The sequence below is a fragment of the Podarcis cretensis genome, assembly GCF_951804945.1.
Source record: "Podarcis cretensis genome assembly, chromosome: 17".
In the NCBI taxonomy this organism is placed as follows: Eukaryota; Metazoa; Chordata; class Lepidosauria; order Squamata; family Lacertidae; genus Podarcis; species Podarcis cretensis.
In genome coordinates this window covers 26,349,638-26,371,329 of record NC_137187.1, presented here as the reverse complement: position 1 = coordinate 26,371,329, position 21,692 = coordinate 26,349,638, and the positions used below count along the sequence as shown (strand labels likewise).

The window sequence follows — 21,692 nt, the reverse complement described above, 5'->3', positions numbered from 1 at the left end:
AGCCTTTAAGTAATTAATGAATTATGAAATTTAGTCTCCAAACAATTCAGAAGGGATCTCTCTCTCTCTAGCTTGCTTTAACATGATAAATTTGATTAACAGTTTACTATTAACTTGTACACTAATGAATAATCAGCTACATTATGTTCTTTAATGAACAACAGCTTTTAATTTAATAGATACAGTGTTTAGAATTGCTCCTTCTTGCCAAAGTGACAACACGATTGCTGGCAAACATCATCATCCCTTTGAGTATTCTAAATCTAGCTGGTTTCTCTGGGGGGAAAAGAAAAGGAAACACTCGTGGGAGTCGATGAATGAGAGCTTCAGATTCATTTTCTGAATTTACACCAAACATATTCACAGTTATTCTACTTGAGTATTAGCCTTTTCATCAAACCTCTTTGAAAGCATACCAAAAAAAATATGTTATCACGTTAGAACACAATAATCGGCATTATCGCACCTGCCAAGTCTCAAACGCCCTTGGTGACAGATTGAGTATTCTTAAAATTATGCAGCCTTCCGAGCAAATAAATCTAGCATATAAAAAAATCCAGGCTGCATTACTTTTAAGGTTGTGCTGTGTGCTACTTTGACGCTCACAGCACCTGTTAATTCTTTAACTGGGTAGTGCTAAGTAGAACATTACATGTTATGGAATAAGGCAGTCATGGCTGAGCATCTGATCTGCTTGTAGAACGTCCCAACTCCCATCTTTTATGCAGGGCTGAAACAGACCCAGTTTTGAAACCCTAGAAGGCTGCTATGACTTAGTGTGGACAGTGCTGAGAAAGATGGACCAAAGGTCTAACTCGGCTCCCTGCACGCAACTCACAAGTGTTAAAACTGCACCCCAATCCCCAAAAGCCATATTGAGCCACTAAAAGCCTGCTCATACGTGAAACGTTATGGGAAATAGTGGCTGTTCACCGGGGGAACAGTACAGTGGTACCTTGAGGTACCTTGATTCTCAAACTTAATCCATTCCGGAAGTCCGTTCCAAAACCAAACCGTTCCAAAACCAAGGCGCACTTTCCCATAGAAAGTCATGCAAAACGGATTAATCCGTTCCAGTCTTTTAAAAACAACCCCTAAAACAGCAATTTAACATGAATGTTACTCTCTAACAACACCATTGATCCATAAAATGAAAGCAATAATCAATGCACTGTACTATAAAATAAGACAGTATTAGAGATGATAAAAATTAAAATTATTTTTTTTCTTAGCTGCACTGAGGATAGTCACTGTTTGGTTGTTTGTTTGTTTGCTTGCTTGCTTGCTTTTTGACAATCATTTTCCTTTATTTGATGAATTCAAAAAGATACATAACGTAGAATTTGCATTACAAATCGAAAAACAACAACAGTAAAGACCAGAAAAGGAAAGAACAGTGATAATTTTTCAGTTTGCTATAATATCAATCATCTTCCATTATGTTATTCTGCAGTTTATATCATTATACAGATGATAGACACTGTTTGGATGGGGGGCTTTTATCCATTCTGCAGTTAGTCAGTAGCTGAACTGGGTTCCACATAGTCACAAAAACAAATGAACTGAAAAAGCCTCAAAAACAAAAAACCCAAAATAAATAGCAAAAACAAAAGTGCCAAACTCAATCCGTTCCAGAAGTCCGTTTGACTTCCAAAATGTTCGAAAACCAAGGCACAGCTTCTGATTGGTGCAGTGCCCCGGAAACAATAGCTGACAGCTGCATCAGACGTTTGGCTTCCAAAAAACATTCGAAAATCAGAACACTCACTTCCGGGTTTTCGGCATTTGAAAACCAAGGCGTTTGAGAACCAAGGTACCACTGTATTCCAAAGCTAAAGGATAAGCAAGTGAACTTTTACATGCATCCTTGCTGTCCTAATTTAACACATCGATGGTAAATTTTAGAGAGTATTGCCAGCTGATCTTAATAATTGTGATGAGATCTTTTTTTTTGGGGGGGGGGGATGTTTGTGCTAATTGTTGGGCCCAACTGAGCAGGCAATGCTGCAGTTTATCTCAGTGGGAAATGATCACTGAAACCAAAGGAGCAACTTTGCTTGGTAGATTGTGCCCATCGACTTTGAGGAATTCTTTGCCCCTGACATCCTATCAGGCTCCTCTATCCAGAGGCTTCCGATAACTAGTTAGGATGGAATTATTTCAGAACCTGGGCTGTAACAATTGGGTCCCCTTAGCATAGTTTGCTTGGGTTTTGCTGCTTCCTTTTCTGAATTCTGCTGTTTGGTGTTTTATCTTTATTATATATTATATATATTTTAAAGTTTTTTTTTTATGACTGATGGTGTGCTTTGAGTGGCCTCCTGGAAAAAATCTATGTACTTAAAAATATTTAAAATCAAGACAACTTACCCAAAAATTTCTCTTGAAATAGCGCCTACAAATGTACTTTTTATATGCTATGAATGACCACACACTCTAGAAAGAAGCAGATGTTTCTAGTACTAGAGGATAGGGAAAGCTCAAATTACCATGAAGCTCTAAAACAGTATAGATTCCGTTCCCATAAGCACCAAGTCTTCTTTTTCTTTGCAAATGGAGACAGTTGGACTATCTCTTACCACCTAATAAAGGCAACAATCTAAGAACAGTGCTTAGCTCTGAATGACCTTGAAACATAATTGGCAAGCATGCGTGTCTCTACGGTATATGCCATTGGGTAGATAAAAAATATATGGGATTATAATCAAAACTGATAAAACTTCAAAATTAATCAAGGGTGTTTTAAACTTCTTGATGAGAGCAACAGAATGTAATGTGGCGTAATTGTTAATATATGTTGCATGATTTCCAAACCGAAGCGGTCAACGTGCAACTGTAAACTATATTCTCGGATGCCTTTATTAGCATTTCCTTTTAATCGTGGATTCTTTGGAATCACTGCAAAACCCTTGATTGTGATATTGCAAAAAGGGAAACTGACAAATCATCAGCATATGTCACTCCAGTATTTTGCACATGTATGAATTGGTTTATGTGGCACTTCTATTGCACATTATGTACATTTATGATTACTTTTTTCATGTTGATCACTTTGATACGTTTCACAGGAAGCATTTCGTTAGCGAATTGAAAGAAATAAATGCTTGCAGAACTTGAGGGCTGGTTCTCACAGCCTGGTAAGCTAAAATTTACTAGGACTCTCAGAGAGAAATGTGCATCCTTTTTGCTTCTTTTCTCTTAGTTCAGCACAGCAGTTAAGCCAAGGTTTCATGTAAGACTCACAGCTAAGCTCTCTTCTCCTTAGCCACGAGCTTAGCCAAGGTTTCTTCTCGGTTGTATCTCATAATCACGGGGGAGACAACTTAACCATGATCTATGTTTGGACAAGGGATGCGGGTGGTGCTGTGGGTTAAATCACAGAGCCTAGGACTTTCCAATCAGAAGGTCGGCTGTTTGAATCCCTGGCTCGGTCCCTGCTCCTGCCAACCTACCAGTTCAAAAGCACGTCAAAATGCAAGTAGATAAATAGGTACCACTCCAGCGGGAAGGTAAACGGCGTTTCTGTGCGCTGCTCTGGTTCGCCAGAAGCGGCTTAGTCATGCTGGGAAAATGACCTGGAAGCTGTACGCCAGCTCCCTCGGCCAATAAAGTGAGATGAGCGCCGCAACCCCAGAGTCAGCCACGACTGGACCTAACGGTCAGGGGTCCCTTTACCTTTTTGTTTGGACAACGCAATACGCCAAATCTCGACTTAGCTGCTGGGTACAAGCAAAGCAGCTGCAGTCTCCTCCCTGGGAGCCCATAGGCTCACACTAAACCATGGTGAAGGCATCTTCCTCATATGAATGGATTCAGAATCCATTTTTTCAATGGGCGAAAAACAGCGAAGAGTCTCATTATATCTCTGCACCACAGAAACATGTTATTAGTGGCACTCATGTCCCAGAAACAGTAGCATTCTCACTGTTGAACAGGCTGTACTCAGGCTTCCACAGTCGCAGCAATGAACCTTCTGCGGCCCTGCACATTTAATTTTAACGCAGAAGGAAAAACCATCACCAGCTCCTGTTGCATGCTGCGGGGGGGGGGGGCGGGGGGGGACGGCATGGCCCAATTGCATATGAATGTTTGACTCTGTTGCAAACCACTCCGTGGCTTGTGTAAAGGGTGCTATGACAATTGTTGGAAGAAGGAAACTGGGTTTGAGATGAACTCCTAAGCACAATTCCCTGTGCTCATTTTGCTGGAGTGGACCGAGCTTCTGTTCCTTTCCTGAGCACATGAATAGGCAGAAACTGCTATTATTTTCTTCCACGGGCTTAAATTCCTTAATTTTTAGAGGGGGCAATATACCGCTGTCCATTTGGGGTCAAAGCAACTGTGGACTTTGGGCTTTAAAATCTCAGCTGTGCCCCTGACCAATGCCAAAATATCCCCACCCCCACCTTACAATGGGCGCATGGAGGCAGGGCTTGATTTAGGTTTGATGAGGCCCTAAGCTACTGAAGGTAATGGGGCCCTTTAGATGTCCAGCTGTCATTTATCAACAACAAATTGCCACTGTTTTTTGTGTTGAACATATGCTATATAGTAATTTATGGACCTAACAGGTATCTCAAGCACATGCAGAATGTAGGCACCCTATATATAGAAATGAGCAAACCAGTGATATTTTAGGGAGCAGGCTAGCAGGCGGGGTCCATGACTTACATCATAGGAGCCTACACAATACAAAACACTGTTGCTGTAGGTAGGTTTTATTTTATTTATTTTTTATCTTCTATTTTGGAAATGTACATCCAGGTTTTTTCCCCTTAAATTTTTTTGGGGGCCCCACGGGGCCCTAAGCTATAGCTTGTTTATCTTATACAGTGGTACCTCGAGTTACAAACACCTCAGATTACAAACTCCGCTAACCTGGAAGAGTTACTTCGGGTTGAGAACTTTGCCCCAGGATGAGAACGGAAATCGTGCTCTGGCGGCGCAGCGGCAGCATGAGGCCCCATTAGCGAAAGCGCGCCTCTAGTTAAGAACAGTTTCAGGTTAAGAACAGACCTCCGGAACAAATTAAGTTCATAACTAGAGGTACCACTGTACGTAAAACCGGCACTATGGCACCCTCTCGGCTCAGCACCCAGTGTGGGTTGAATCTGTCATGCTCTCCTAAATCCTCCTCTGGGTCAAAGCGTTTTCTCTACTCAAGTGGGTTCAGGATACCTTCCCACCTGGAAACCCAAATTCACACTGAAATGGCTGAACGTGCTCTCCATCAGGTATTCTCCTGAGCGCTGCAAAACCCAAGTCTTGCACCGAGGCGAAAGTAGCATCTTCATCTGGATGCTGAAAGGCGGGTCCTACCTTTACAGCTTCGCTTAGAGTTTGGTTTTTGTCTGCTTCTTCGCAGGAATGCACTTCCAGTTTATACTGCAGCTCCTGAAGCTGTTGTGCCTGTTCGTTCAAAAGCATTTGCGCCTGCTGCTCCCGTAGCAATGCATTATTTAGTTCTTCACATGCACTTTCAAACCTCTCGCGGGTGATCAATTTCTGATAAAGGAAATAAATTGTGTCCTGTCATGAAACAGCGGCTTTGTTTTATACACTCGACTCTCGGTGTTCCCACTTGCCAATATGCAACATTCTAATGCAAAAGTTTGAAAAAACACTCGATAGATCTTGTCTTAGTCGGGACCATTATGCAGTGCTAAATTTCCTGCGATATTTATTCGCCAGATTCCCTTGGAAACCTGGTGTGGAAGTACAAGCGCAAGGGAAGCTTTTTTTCCTGATCAAAAAGAGGTCAGAAAATTATTTCTGCGAGAGGAGCTCATTTGAACAAAGGTACCTACATTGTTCCAAACATAATGCCTAAGCTCAGAGCCATGCATACAGGCCAAGCCAAGACCAATGACTGCAATATGTGAAATGTTTTAGGGGGAAGAAAGCAATCCTGCTATTGTAGTTCAGCATCAGCAAACCATCTTCCATAAATTCAGCCTAATCAATGACTCCGGCTCTCATTTTGAATTCTTCTGCAGGAATATATCCCTCCATCTATCACCCAGATTGTAATTTTAGGGACTTGTTCTGAAAGAATGCTGTCCAGAGCAAACAGTGTTTAAAGCAAGGTATTCATATACTTGTGAAATCTCATTCTCATGGTTGATGGGTCCATAAACACATAAGCTGCCATCTTTTCTTCCTACCACCCTAAATCAAGTGTTTGCTGTCGGTTCTGTGTGAGACTTAAATGTGAAGTTAGTCGCTTTAATGTTTTCTAATGAAGTTAGCACATCATACCCAATGCAACTTGAAATTTCTCTTTTGCAGAGATTTGTCCGGCTTGTACTGTACATATTAGAATGGATTGGAATCCTTAGTTTGTATATGTATGAAGGCAACTTTTTATTACATGTTCCTTTAGAGTATGATACGGGAAGTTCTTTGTTTTGAGTTTGAAACACCTTGCCTTATTTAACAGGACAAAATAAACTGTTCCAGTAAAAAAGAAAAAGAAAAAGAACAGGTGCCCATGCACTTTTGCCAATTTAAATATTGCAAAAGACAACCTAATAAACCAAAACAGATAATGGGTAGAGCCCGTTTTGTCTAATTAAAAACTACGGTTAAAGTTGGGACAAGATCCAAGATTTGAGGTCAAGATACAGAAGAGTAATTCCCCATCTCTATCTACTGAGTGGGGGGGATTTCTACATATGTGCCAGATATAAATTAATTGGGGGGGGGGAGAGAATACCAAAAATCAGGTATATTAGAAATGAACACATGTGAAATAGTTTGAGGTAAAGCAATTACTATCTTGTATGCATTTTACACTTCCTTGTTTTCCTTGTTGTTGTTGTTGTTTTAAAAAATGCACCACCTTCCTTTCTTTAAGAAATTACATTATTTCTCAAAGGGAAGAAAGATGGTCAAGGCAACTAACAAGCTGAATGAATCTTACAGATCCACCAAGCCTTTACAGACCACTGAGGAAGTGACAAGACCACCAGGCCCCTGAAGGCTTTTTTCACCCGTTACAGAATTTTGGTGTGGGAGACACTCCAAATTAATGTTTAACACAAGGTCAGGTTGCCACAGGTGACAACTGCACACGTGGAACTTTCACTACAAACACACCTTCTGGGAATCCCATGAATGGCTGCCATTTCCCACGGCTTCCCACAGCTACCGCACTCCCTACCCCCCCCAACCCTCATTGTGACTGTCGTACAACAGGGTTACTCTAACATAGATCAGTATGTGCTAACACTGAAGTGTCTCGACACATAGGTATCTTATAAAATGTGAAACAGCACTTATTCCGTTGAGCGTTTCAACAGTTGGTAGCGACGTGGCTGATAAGGAAAGCAGAATGAATACACAGATCACTTTGCTTGAGTGATGCTAACATGCAATTTTAGCGTTTAGACTTCACTTCTCCAGCAGCACAAGCATAATATTTAAGGAACTGGAGGCAGGGAGGAGGGAATTGGCTTTGTTGACAGATCAAACATCATTATTTACTCAACCTATTTTATCTTGCAGCGTAAGGAACTAATCATATGGAAAGAACCACTTGTTTCTCCGCTTTTAATATAGCTGAATCACAGCAGGGAGACATTTACAAGATATGGTTTTTGTGTGAGCATGGGCAGAGTGGAAGGAAGGGGGGAGAGAGAGAAAGAATGCAAGAATACATGGATTTTATTATTTGGTTTTCTAAGGAAGGCTGAGTGAAAACGGAGCAAAAGGAAACCTCTCCTTTAGATGAGGGTTATTCCCCCCCCCATCTAAATCAAATATACTTACAGATTGCTTAAATGCATTTAATTGCTCTTGCAGGCTCTGGGCTTTGTCAGCCTCGTTTCTCATCTCATTCAAATTCCGTTTGAATTCTGTGAGCTCTAAGCGGAGTGACCGCCGTTCCACTTCTGCTGTATGTAGCCTTTGTGTAAATTCAAATATTTGCCTCTGCAAGAATGCTATGCTTTTCTGGTAGTAAAAAGGGGGGAGGGAGAGAGAGGAAACAATATTGTTAGCTGCGCTGATTAGGCACTAAATCCATAGCATTTAAAGCATGGGGAAATTAAAATGAAGCATGTTTTCTGAATTCACCCAGAAAAGTAAAACATTCTGAAAGCTACTATTGCATACTCCTGAAGCAATATGTACAAACAGAGGATATATTCCAAAACTCAAAACAAGGCAGAGGTCCGTGTTGAGGAAACATTTATCGTATTTTTGTATATATAGCACATGCACTTTTGTAGTAATGCACAACCCAAGTATGCAATAAGTGACACTTAAAGCACTTTTACAATTAAAATCATGGACTGCTCTTAAAAGATTTGCTTTTAAAAAGAAGATTGTGCCTTGCCTTGAGTGCTAATGACTGGAAACGAAGTTTTGTTTTGTTTTTAAAAACAAGAGAGAAAGAGAGAGAGAGAATATCAAAGCTAGATACGGTTTGAAAAATACACTCCCTTTCTTGTAATTTTCCAATTTTACTTTTAAGGCAGAACACTCTGGTGCTACACAAAGTAAGTGTTGCGAGGCAGAGAATAAAAACCCACAGCCACCTGAAAGCAAATTCTCCGAGCACAGTAGCTGTTGTATGCTAATTGCTTTCATACAAACCGTAGCGGGGGCTCTATCATTGATGCCCGCTTTAAGAGCCTGAGCGTTTATTTTATGGAGCCCGCGAGCCAATCTCTGAACCAAGGTGTCTTTCTCGATGTAGGTAATGCTCTGGCGGCCGTCTGCTACGGCAAACTCCATCATGATGAAAAGTTTGTCCATGAGTTTCGAAAAAGAATTCCTTGCCGCACTGATAAGCAAATGTCCGGAAAGCCACGAATTCAGATCTTGAGAAGGAAAAGAAGCAAAGACCATTAAACAAGTGGGTTTGGGCCTGCCTCCCACTGAGTACATATAAATTATGGAAGTGCTTCATATAGGAAACAGTGAAACACAATACAGAACTCCATACCCCCAATATGAAAATAACCAAAGGTTCCAGTTTTATGCAACTTAGAGACTGAATCCTATGGAACACAGAGGTGCTTACTTCTGAGGAAACCTGCTGATAATTCTGAGTAATTCCAGACCCTCCAAATGTCCCTATTTTCCAGGGACAGTCCCAGATTTACAGAAACCGTCCTGGTTTCTGATTTGATCCCAGAACGTCCTGCTTTTCCTTAGGACGCCCCTACTTTCATCAGAAAAATGTTGGAGGGTATGGAGATATGCAACCCCTCCAAGCCAAGGAGATAAGTAACTATGCAACCTTTAGAAGACATCTGAAGGCAGGCCAGTACAGTGGTACCTCAGGTTACATATGCTTCAGGTTACATACACTTCAGGTTACAGACTCCGCTAACCCAGAAATAGTGCTTCAGGTTAAGAACTTTGCTTCAGGATGAGAACAGAAATCGTGCTCTGGCAGCGTGACAGCAGCAGGAGGCCCCATTGGCGAAAGTGGTATCTCAGGTTAAGAACAGTTTCAGGTTAAGAACGGACCTCCGGAACGAATTAAGTACTTAACCTGAGGTACCGCTGTACAATGGTACCTTGGCTGTCAAACGTAATCCGTTCCGGAAGACAGTTCTGACTTCCAAAACGTTTGACAACTGAGGTGCAAAGGGTGGTTGGCAAAGTCAATGGGAAAAACAGAAAAACACAGAGTGGAAGCTGTTCGAATTCTGAGGCGTGTTTGAAAACGGAAGCAATTACTTCTGGGTTTTCGGCGTTTGGGTTCCGAATAGTTTGGCTTCTGAGATGCTCAAAAACCGAGGTACCACTATATAGGGATTTTTAAAAAAATGTTTAATGCTTTATTATGTTTTTATATATGTTGGAAACTGCCTAGAGTGGCTGGGGAAACCCAGTCAGACGGACAGCATATATTATTATTATTATTGAATAGGATGTCCCAATTTTCATCGGCGAAATGTTGGAGGCTTTGCAGCTCATGCTCCTTAGTGCATGATTGTTTAACAGAATCCCATTGTTTCTTGCAGAGGGTCTCCCCCAAAAACTTCTACATAAAATGCTGTGTAGACCAACCAACCCCAAAATACTCCAAGAGGAGGAGTAGTCTATTGTCTACATAGGTACTTGTTTGATTCCGTGTTGGGACATGGTTCACTGTAACTCTTTAGATAAAAATTATGTTGGCTAACACCAATCTGCAACAGGGCAATTCTGGTGGACAAAAGAGAATCTCTCCAATTCCACATTTGCACACAACAAACAATTCTCTTAACTTCTGGTGAAAATGTACGTCCATATGCACGGACAGACTTTGCCACAGGAGAAATAATGGCTTTCCTAATGATAATTGGTCTTTTGCTCTCTTCTAATAGTGCATCTTTTTCTTCGTCTTCCTTGCATTAATCCACAGGTTGCAATATATGACACCCCAGACCTGTTGGATAAGCAGACTAATAACCGCTTATAAATATCAGTGAATGTGTTACAGATTCAAAAGTAGAAGGTAAGTCGCTGAAGCAAATTTATAACTGTTTTCCGTTCTTTCTTGACAGCTTAGATGTCTAAATCATTTGCTGCTTAAAACTACTGAGGCTTGGTACCTTAATGCCACACTATTTATATTCCAAGACAAGAGAATATAATTTACCTTATTCCAAGGCAATTAAAATTTTACAACTACAATTACTTATTTCCCCAATGGATTTTGGTAATCATCCTTCTCATATAATGGGCCTAAGGCCCCAGCACACCCAACATGTTCTGCTTACTGCTAGATTCGTCAGGTCTGTAATTAATAATTGTGTTTAATGTTGATAAATAAAATTGTCAGTGCTCCTACTACTAATTGGTATTCCAGATAACGGTTAATAGGTTTATTTATGCCTTAATAAAAGTCTTGTAATTTAGTTTCCCCTCTGCAAGTCAGGTCTTAATCTGTCATTACTTGTCTTACGATACTATCAGGGTAAGATGACAACCATGGCAGAGCTTATTTACATTCAGGAGAATACCAGATCTCCTGTTGCTGCAGAGAATTAAAATATTTGTTCTGAAGTTTAAAGCAAAAAGCCTATCGAGGCACATTTTTAAAGCAAGCCATCTTTTTTTCTCCCCTTTGCTTGTGAGAACAAAAACAAAGGATTTCAGGCAAAATAGAATAGGAGTACTACTCCAAAAATATTATTTTCATCTGCAGCCAAAGGATCACTTGAACTAATATGAAGTAGGATACAACTGGAATCAAAGTACTTTATGTGAAACAGTAAGACCATCATTGGTTTCTCTGTATCAACATTGCGCCTGGGCACAGTTCCAAATAACTACTTCAGGTACGCCCCCTCCAGGATATAATCCCCACTGGGATTTTTTTATTTAGGAAAAAAATCATTTTGATAATGAGAGCTCACATGTCATATTACACTGAAAGTCCCCTTGGTTTCAGAAATATGCTTCATGGGGCAGGATAGAGGGGCTGTTCTTTGAGCAGTGCATATTAAACCCCCATTGGGCATGTAAAAATAGTTGTGGGAGGCTCTTAGCCATGATGTGGAATCAGAGGTTTGGGGTATGTAGAGGCTGGTGAAACCAGACTATGGCTTTAATTTTGTTTCCATTTAATTTTTCTTGGCCAGAGTTGTAGTTTGAATTATCAAGTGCCATTGGTATAAAAACATTTGATAGACTGCATTGTAAGGTAAAGGATGCCTGGATGATTAACTCCAGTTGAATTCGACTATGGGGTGCAGCGCTCATCTCGCTTTTAGGCTGAGGGAGCTGGCGTTTGTCCACAGACAGCTTTCCAGGTCATGTGGCCAGCAGGACTAAACCGCTTCTGGTGCAACGGGACACCGTGACGGAAACCAGAGCGTGCGGAAATGCCATTTACCTTCCTGCCACAGCAGTACCTATTTATCTACTTGCACTGGCATGCTTTCAAACTGCTAGGTTGGCAGGAGCTGGGACAGAGCAAGGGGAGCTCACCCTGTCGCAGGGATTCGAACTGCTGACCTTCCGATCAGCAAGCCCAAGAGGCTCAGTGGTTTAGACCACAGCGCCACTCACGTCCCTACATAATGCATTGTATTCTGTCTCTGTTATTTAAAATTAGAAGTCTGAACTTCATATATACACATAACATTCGGGCTAATGCTATACCAGTCTTCTTTCCCCCACCCCCCAGGATTGCCAGAGAGATTTTAAAAGAAAATAAAAATATTTCCAGGATGGGAAAGCACACAGTTTCTAAAAGCAAAGCATCACCTCTGGTTAATTTTTAATGAATAATGGTTCTGACTAAAACAAAGAAATGTGCGGGGATAGAATCATTCACGGCTTTGAAAGGTGAAATGAGAATACAATTCAATTCCACACGGTAGTGTATTCTGCTGTATCTATAACCGGAGGGAAAAGAATATATACACTCTGAGTACCTGGCCACAGACTATCAAGGAATTACAGTAAAAGCACTAAATAATTTATGCGGTGATGAGCGTGTGAGAATTGTCCTGCACAAACACAGTTACAGTGCAAAGAGCAAGAAAGTCTTTATTAAACAAATGAAGCAAAAACCAATGAAAAGTGACAAAGATTACTCCAGTGACAACGGGAAGGATGTCTGGTGTTTTGTTTTTTCCTTTGCTTTTTAGCAAAACAGAACAAGAAGGAAGGACTTGAGTCTTTACTAATGTTTGTGTGTCCAAAAGTTCAAAAACTCAGCTTAATATCCAAGTGATCACAATACGTTCAAATAAATCTTACACGCTCGTTTCCTCTAAGCGCCACTGTTATAACTGGCTAAATGTCGACACTCATGTAAAAATGAATTCTAAGCCTTGGGTCCAAAGAGATACTTTGGGTGCAGCCGTGGAACTGGATAGATCCAACAGGATTTTTCTTTCTTGTTGGACTACCAAGCCATATTAAACTGATTGGAAGTCAAAAGATGTGGTCAAGCACAGTTGGTTGCTGTTTAAGAAAGCTAAACCCCAAAGCTCCCTTGAGTTCGTGGAACAATTGTGTTGTTCCTTGAATCAGGGTGCATGCTGCAATTGTTACCTGAAGATGTTTAGTATTTTCCCATGGTTTGTGGCATGTGGCTCGGGAGATGTGCCACACCAGCTTCAGGGAAACGCAACCCCTGGCTGAGGACCACAAGCAATGGCATAAATGGATTAAATCTCATGGTCGTCACCAGAGTGCAGAAGTATCCACATACCAAGGACAGTCGAGATGCTGAGGCAACCAGTTAACAATTTCTGCCTTGTTCCTGAGTGTCAGGATCTGAAATCCTTGACAGCATATAGCTAAGACCATGTTAAGCCACCTTATACAGTGGTACCTCTGGTTAAGAACTTAATTCGTTCTGGAGGTCCCTTCTTAACCTGAGATACCATTTTAGCTAATGGGGCCTCCCGCTGCCACCGCACAATTTCTCTTCTCATCCTGAAGCAAAGTTCTTAACCTGAGGTACTATTTCTGGGATCTTCCTGCAGCTAATGGGAAGCCGGCCAGTGTCGCGGAAGGCAGTCCCCGCTCTGCTCCATGCCGGTTTAGCGTGGTGCACGGGCAGGTGGCGGGGTCCCCGAGCCTGCAGCAGGGGTCTATGGGCCGGTTAAATGACCCCCATGGGCTTCTTGTGGCCCATGAGCCTTAGGTTGCCGACCCCAGCAATAAAACATCAAACATTAAAAACTTCCCTAAACAGGGCTGCCTTCAGATGTCTTCTAAAAGTCAGATAGTTGTTTATTTCCTTGACATCTGATGGGAGGGCGTTCCACAGGGCGGGCACCACCACCGAGAAGGCCTCTGCCTGGTTCCCTGTAACTTTGCTTCTCGCAGGGAGGGAACTGCAAGAAAGCCCTTGGAGCTGGACCTCCGTGTCCGGGCTGGACGATGGGGGTGGAGATGCTCCTTCAGGTCTACTGGGCCGAGGCCATTTAGGGCTTTAAAGGTCAGCACCAACACTTTGAACTGTGCCTGGAAACGTACAATGGTGGGCTGGCTCTACAGGATCACCCCACCAGACTAGATGCTACAGTTTACCACTTATAATTAGCAGGGAAAATGTACGATTTGCCCCAAACGTATTGTTTGAAGATTCAAGATACCTAGGATATGATCAGCAGAAAAAACGGAAGACGTTACCTGTCTTGTTAACCACTTCTTGTAGCTCAACCATTGAACTGAGGACAGAGGCAAGGAGACTAGGACTGGTAAGCCAATTGAGCGCTTGAAGAGAACGGACGTGTTCCTTCTGTTGCTCTGCATTACAAAAAAGTGAAAACAATCCAATGGTATCCCATAGTATTAGATTAAAACACATTTGCGGCAAGGGAGATTGCTAAAACAATCACTCAGATTTGGAGGCTATTTGCAAAAACCACACATTTACTCAAAGATGTTTGTACCATGTTTTAGCTGCTTATACGTGGGCAAAAGGGTTAAACCCTACTTCTCCCAGCACCATGATCCTACTCTCCAAATACAGTGGTGCCCCGCAAGACGAAAAACCTGCTAGACGAAAGGGTTTTCCGTTTTTTGAGGCGCTTCGCAAGACGAATTTCTCTATGGGCTTGCTTCGCAAGACGAAAACGTCTTGCAAGTCTTGCGATTTTTTCGCTCCCCCCCCCTTTTTTTCTAAGTCGCTAAGCTGCTAATAGCCGCTTAGCCGCTAAGCCGCTAATAGCCGCTAAGCCGCTAATAGCGCTAATAGCGCTAAGCCGCTAATAGAGTTGCTTCGCAAGACAAAAAAACCGCAAGACGAAGAGACTCGCGGAACGGATTCTTTTCGTCTTGCGAGGCACCACTGTAATGTCTCCAACCCAAAGCTGTTCAATAAAAATAAGATATACAGGGTCAAAAACGTCCCACTGTCTAGTCGCCACGACTACCCCAATATTGCAGATGTGGAACTGAAGTTGAAAGAACAGTGGTTCAAGAGCATTTAGGGAGCTCATAGATCAGGAGACATTTAACCCAGAGACTTTCTAGTCTGTAGCTCACACCCTTTAGCAACCAGGGGAAGGTTGTAGAGCACATGATGGTGGGCTGGGAAAACACAATGACTACATTATTACATGAGCACCGTTCCACAGCATTTGATATTTTCATTTACATGCATTCAATCGAAATAAGATGGGTTTATGAAGCAATTCTATACCCTCCCACCATGCTGACAAAGAATTCTACGAAACAGTAGTCAATATCCGGAATCACTGTTCCGGACATCATATTTGCTGAATACACAAAGCTTCACAGCTTGTCTGGTACCTTGCTTCATTTAAACATTTTCAGAGACTTTGAGACTAAAGTTTTCAATTTTTGACTTGTTATGGTTTGAAGGAATTCGATAAAAGATTGTCTATTGTGTATCATCGTGTTGCCTAGACATTGCTGATGTCAGATAGACAGGGCTGAGCAAGATGGACCAGAGCCTTACTTGGGATAAGGAACTTCCTGTGCTCTTATGCTACTCTCATGCTACACTAACTCTTAAAAATCTGCAAACATCCCAATTATTAATCTCATGGCAGTTCAATTCAGATATGCCAAACCATAGATTACAACTGAAAAAGCTTTCCCTGTGGTTACCATAAAACAACTTCCATGATTTTATTGGTACAGTGCTCCGTGGGACAACACAATAGCCTGATCTCCTAATCATGGTTAAGACATGTGCCATAGGCTTGCACGCTCCCATCTCATGCTTTAAGTCCTTCACGGATTGTTTTAACCATGGAGAAGCAATGGCCATGGCTAAAACCAGCCACCAGAGCTCACACAACAAGAGTATGAACCGGGTTTACAAACCCTGGATTTGAAGGGATCTCGTTTGTGATAACCATGGCTTGCCCAGGTGCAGGTATCATACTATGCCATACTACGGAACAAGAAACCATGGAATGGAGACCTGAATCAGGCATAGGCAAACTTGGCCCTCCAGATGTTTTAAGACTACAATTCCCATCATCCCTGGCCACTGGTCCTGTTAGCTAGGGATGATGGGAGTTGTGGTCCCAAAACATCTGGAGGGCAGAGTTTGCCTATGCCTGACCTGAATCCACATGAAAAGCGTACTCTGCATTTCCTAAACACAATCAGATCCGCAATGGGTCACAGTCAATCCAGATTCAGTTTACCATCACTTCAGATGGGTGTGTGTGTGTTTCCTGTGTATTTAACACCATCTCTGGGGGTTTGGGGCTCTTTTAATTAACATGCTAAATTTGGTCTAACAGCTTAAACTTAATTTCCCCCCTCAAATTATAAAGCCTATGTCCCCCATTGCCTTGGCATAATATAATTGTTATTTAAGTACTGAAAGTACTGCTTGACACCAAACATATAAATCACCGGCTGATTATCTTACTTGACAGGTTCTGCACATCCTTGGAGTCTCCTGCACAGACTAAGATTCCTATGCCTTCTCTGAAGCTGTCGACCCAGGAGAAAAGGGAGCTGCAAGACTGGCCCAACAGCTGAAGCCTCTTGGCTGCCAGCACGGCAATGACGCCCTTGCGGAAGAGGTGGATCATGCTGCCGCCATGTTTTTGCTTCTTCGCCTGGCTGTCGCTCGGCTTCCTTTCCTCGGCCTCAGACAAAACGTTGGCCAGAGTCCGGATCTCTTGCTTGAAAACATCACAGGTGTTGACTTGATCTTGGAGGAAGTCCCTTTGGGTCGATAAGGTGCACGAGCGGCTGTAGAGCGCGTACAAGGCTCCAGAAAGCAGTGCGCACGCCGCCAGAAGAGACATGTGCTCTTTTTGGTTTTGAGTCAACATGGTCTTAAAGTGCGAGTTCTCAAAGAGCAACTGCTCCTGCCTCTTTTCGGCGGCGGCAAACTTCTCTTTGGCTTTCTCTGCCATTTCTTGATATTTCTGCAAATATGGGAGGAGATATGGGTTTCAAGGAACGGAATCAACCGGCAGCCTCTTTATAAATCGGGAGAAATGGCAGAAGCAATGGGGCGCATGGCAAAGTCCAGAACATCAAAGCCCCAAGGCTGCTGCATCGCTCTGTAACCAGCCCATTAAATCCAAGCTCTGGAAAGGCATGTTCAAAATTATGAGCTCGCTAAAGAGCCAATGAAAGTGAAGCTGCTTATTAAAAACAAACAAAACAAAACAAAACAAAACACCAAGCGCTAATCTCATATTCCAAACCTATAAAAGTCTAGATGCTCATCAGTGGAAGAAGAGAAGCAGCGCTGTCCTTAAAACATGACACCAGCAACTGTTTAAAAGGGCTTTACAATAAATTTTATATAGAAAGTGGATAAATATCAATTTGGATTACTAGAAGGACTTTACAACAGCCATATTGCACTGTCTGAGTGACTAAAAGTTAAAGGCTGGGCTTGTGAAATAAATTTGGGGAAAGTTACATCCTGCAGACCGGAAAAAACTATTCTGGAATGAGTATGTTAAATATTTTGAATAACTGTTGCTACAAATAATTGTCAGATAAGGAGGCGGGAATTCTTTTTGTCTATTCTTTTCCATTATCTTAGTTATTTTTTCTGTTTCCCCCCTCTTTCTCTTTTTTATATCATTGTGTTCTGTAACGATCATGAGTATTCCATTCTGTATTTTCTTCCTCTTCGGTATTCTTCTTTTTTTGATATATTGCTTTTTATTACCTTTTTTATAAACGCCTTTGGATTTTAGAACTAAAAATCTTCAGTAGGATTCTTTTTAAAAATGAATAAACAAACGTCATGCCAGCAACAATTCACAATATATTGCCGGGTCAAAAAAATCATTAAACCAATATCACGATATGGACTTGAAATGGGTTTTAGATGATCTATATCATCCAGCCCTAACACACATCGTGATTCGCGATATATTGCCAAGTCACAAAAAAACTATGAAACCGATATCGTGATACGGATTTCAAGCTGGTTTTGAACAATATAGCGCCCAGCCCTAAACTCGGCTACTTCCTATACTAATGCTGTGCTAGCCTTGCTCTTCAAAAAGAAGATGCAGCTGTCATGTCACTGGTTGGATCAACATCTCAAGTTGTGTTTAGCAAAATGCAGGGGCACAGGAAGGGGGGCGATGGGGGTGGACCACCCCGGATGCCCACCACCCCGGGTGCCCTCACTGAGGGGGGGGGTGACATTTGGCGTGCCACCCGCCCACGACTCCCAAGCCTACCCCAAATCGTCAGGGTAAAGGGGGGGAGCTGCGCCGCTTTGCCAGCAGCATTCCCCCCTTCGCCGTTTGTTTTGACAGATTAGTGGAGGCTTGGGAGTCACGGGTAGGCAGTGCATCAAATGTCCGCCATGGGCAGCTCACTCCTCCCCTGGCTGCAGGGCTCTCACGCCGCCCTGGGCACTGAAGCAGCTATCCTGTGCCTGGGAGAGCACCTTCTGCGCCATGCCCCCCTCGGGAGCACACCCGCCCTGGGCTCTGTGGGCAAATGCTCTGCTGCTGGCCAAATATATACCATTTATGTACCTGCCTTACCTTGTAACCTGCCCCTTGCCCAGGTACTAATCTGTATTATGCATTAAAGCCTTTGACAGCAGCTGGACTAGGAGTTTGACTTCTTTGCCTGGCGCTAAGAACCAGGGCAAGTGTCGACTTCAGCTTCCAACTTAACATAGCAACTAGCGTATTTTATCCATCCATAAGTCGCCCCCATGTATAAGACCACCCCCCCCCATTTGGGCGGGACTCAATTTTAAGAAAATGAGGGGAGATGGCCCAAAGTTGTTGAGCCTCTCCCCCCCCCACGCAGCTGTGAGCGGGAAGCACCCCCCAGATCGCTCCCCGCTCGCTGTAGCATCGGGGGGAGCCGCGCTCCCGCCAACTGGCTGGCTGGCGGTGCACAGCTTCTCTCCCCCCCCCCATGCTACTATCCGTATATTGGACGACCTCAGTTTTTTCACATGATTTTTGAGTCAAAAAACTTTGTCCAACACACAGAAAAATATGGTAACGCAGGCCAATAGTGCAGTAATCCATAACCATCTTATCTATGAGCAACAGCAAAGTCTATGGCTTAAAGAACAATTATGCTAGGGTTTTGGTGTTTGTTTTTTAAAGAAACGAACAGGACACATGGCTGTGTTAAGTTAGTTTAGCAAAAGAGAATAGTAAACTAGGGAAAACCTGGAGAGACAGAAATAGATAGGCAGCAGCTGGAAAGGGGAAAGTAAAGGTGATCTTTTAATTACTTTGCAATCAACCCCCTACTTATATATTCACAGATTAATTATGTCTCGGGCAGAATTGTATTTTCAAGAGAACGCTCTTTGTATTATTTGATCAATCACTTATTGCTTTATTCTTCACATACATAATACCTGCTATTCCAATGAATGCACAAAAACTTAATTCGGACAAGTACGTAAATTAATGACTGAATAATAAGCATTGTGAAATTGAAGTCACAGTAATACTTTGTGATACACATACACACAGAGCGAGAGAGAGAGCGCAACAACTCGTTCAATCCATGAAAGTGAGCATGGATGTAGATGCCTACTGCAAAGTTTCAACATAATAAAAAGCTTTGTATGCAGTATTTGCATAAGTTAAATTCATTCATGGCCCTGAATGCCAATTCACTAGACAGGCTAACAGTTTGCCTTTCTATTGAATCGGCATCCTGGGCTATTAATACATTTATCTACTTTATCTAAGCTACATTAGCAGAATGGAAAATGAATATTTTACCGTCTCAGGAAATTACGCATCGTCAACAAGCCTAGCCAATGGAATGCCCTCTAGATATTGCTGAACTAAAACTCCCATCATTCCTAACCCTTAGCCACAATGCTAGTTGAGGCTGATGGGAGCTGCATTCCAATACCCTGCATTTTTAAACATTATTTGTAATTATGAAAATGCGAGTGGAAGTGAAAATTCGCATAATTCAAACTCACAGAAAGGAAGCATTATTACAATAGTTAATTAACCATTGAACACTAAAAACAGGTAGCTCTCTTGAATGCCTGTTTCCTTGCTTCCATTTTGGCAACTCTATCAACCGAACTGTCAAAAGAGAATTGCAGAGAAAGCTCTCCATGGAGATCTTAAGGCGGTTAAGCCTTTCTTGACTTGTAATAGGCAGGCTTCATTTGTGCAATGGAACTTTCACCTCCTCTCCTCTCCTCTGCAACTGCCGTCACCCCTGCACACCCTCAAAATCTGCTCCAGAGAGTTGAAGGACCCTCCAGATCAGATTTAGAGGGTGCAAAGGGAGAGGAGAAGAAAGGGAGGTGCCACTGCGTTAAAGGTACTCTCTGTGCACAGTGCTGGATACAACCCACAGGGCGTGTGGCTAATTCCTCCCCCATTTAAGAAGCCATGGCTGTTGCGGGAACTAAATCTGGGCAGATGTCCGCAACCCTGTCCACAACACTCACATTAATTTGGACCCCACTTTTACATGAGATTGGCATTGGAACGACTTAAGGTTCCACGAGCAAATAATGTAGATTAAACCCAAGCACATCTGCTTACTTTAAAGCAACTCATCCATACATACAACCGACACAATCTTCATAGTGACATGTACTTTGACTGCAGTTCTCAGTTGCTGTGTCAACGCAACCTCTGTTCAAGAAAGCTTGCTTGTGTCTTTTGGAAGAAAATGCCATGCGCTTTGCAAAAGGGAGAGGGAGAAGGAACACTGAAGGCGGCCAGTTGCTAAAAAGGAACAGATCTTCCCAAATAAGTGAAAAATGTGATGGGGACTGCATAAATAACCAACAACCACAGTTTAAAAAGGTGTCATGGGGAAAGAGTATACCAAACACCCAAATCTCTGGCTATATACACATACATGAATAATGTATGCAAAATCTTATGCAGAACCGATATTAGTATTTCGCGTTAGGCAAAAATGCAAGGGCTAATTGCATTAATTAATCCCTACAATGCTGGAAACGCACTTAACAAAATACTTCAAAATGAAACCTGAACATCAGCCCAGAAACTACAGGATTATTAGCAACTGATTTTTGCTTCTAGAAGTAGCAAAAAAGTAGCCTGAATTTGGGAAGCACAGTGGAGGGGGGGGGGAGAGGAAGAAAACACAAACAACTCGCGGATCTTGGCCCTCAGAGTGAAACGTCCAGAATTTAAGAAGGAAAATATAAACTCATATAGAGTCAAAAAGAAAAGCTCAGCTGACATCTGTTACTAAAAACAAGTAGGCCCAGTATCACTCTATCTATCTATCTATCTATCTATCTATCTATCTATCTATCTACCTATCTATCTAAAAGTACAGTCATACCTCGGGTTACAGACGCTTCAGGTTGTGTTTTTTCGGGTTGCGTACTGCCGAAACCCAGAAGTACCTAAACGGGTTACTTCCGGGTTTCGATGGTTTGCGCATGCGCAGAAGCGCCAAATCGCAACCCACGCATGCGCAGACGTGGGTTGCGAACGCTGCGGGTTGTGAACGTGCATCCTGCACAGATCACATTCGCAACCCAAGCATCCACTGTACAGCAATCTTCTTTCCTTTGCCATATAAATGTAGGCGCACAGGCTGCGTTTTTCCCCCCTTCGGCAGCTTGTAATTGTTTTGTGCCCAAACCTACGTTGCTTCTAATATTTCCTCAGAACCTTAAAAGTACAATTTCTTGAAAGGAACAGCGAGATTCTGTGCCTTGAAAGACTGGCAGCCCGACTTCATGGAGTGGAGCAGCTTTGAGAGGTGGCTCCCTGGGTTACGGCACTCTGCGGACTTCAAGAACCCTTTAAAAAAATTAGTCA

At 42.5% G+C, this 21,692-nt stretch overlaps 1 protein-coding gene across 3 annotated transcripts in view; it reads right to left on the bottom strand.

Moving 5' to 3' along the window:
* Window positions 1–21,692, bottom strand: part of CCDC171 (coiled-coil domain containing 171) — a 212,585-nt gene that overhangs the window by 95,925 nt on the left and 94,968 nt on the right. For all 3 annotated transcript variants that reach the window (XM_079959164.1, XM_079959166.1, XM_079959165.1), the window contains 5 exons: window positions 16,322–16,829; window positions 14,098–14,214; window positions 8,599–8,825; window positions 7,771–7,953; window positions 5,320–5,505 (listed from right to left, as the gene is read on the bottom strand). In XM_079959164.1, the coding sequence (XP_079815290.1) occupies window positions 5,320–5,505; window positions 7,771–7,953; window positions 8,599–8,825; window positions 14,098–14,214; window positions 16,322–16,829 (1,221 nt within the window). The remainder of the gene's footprint in view (window positions 1–5,319; window positions 5,506–7,770; window positions 7,954–8,598; window positions 8,826–14,097; window positions 14,215–16,321; window positions 16,830–21,692) is intronic.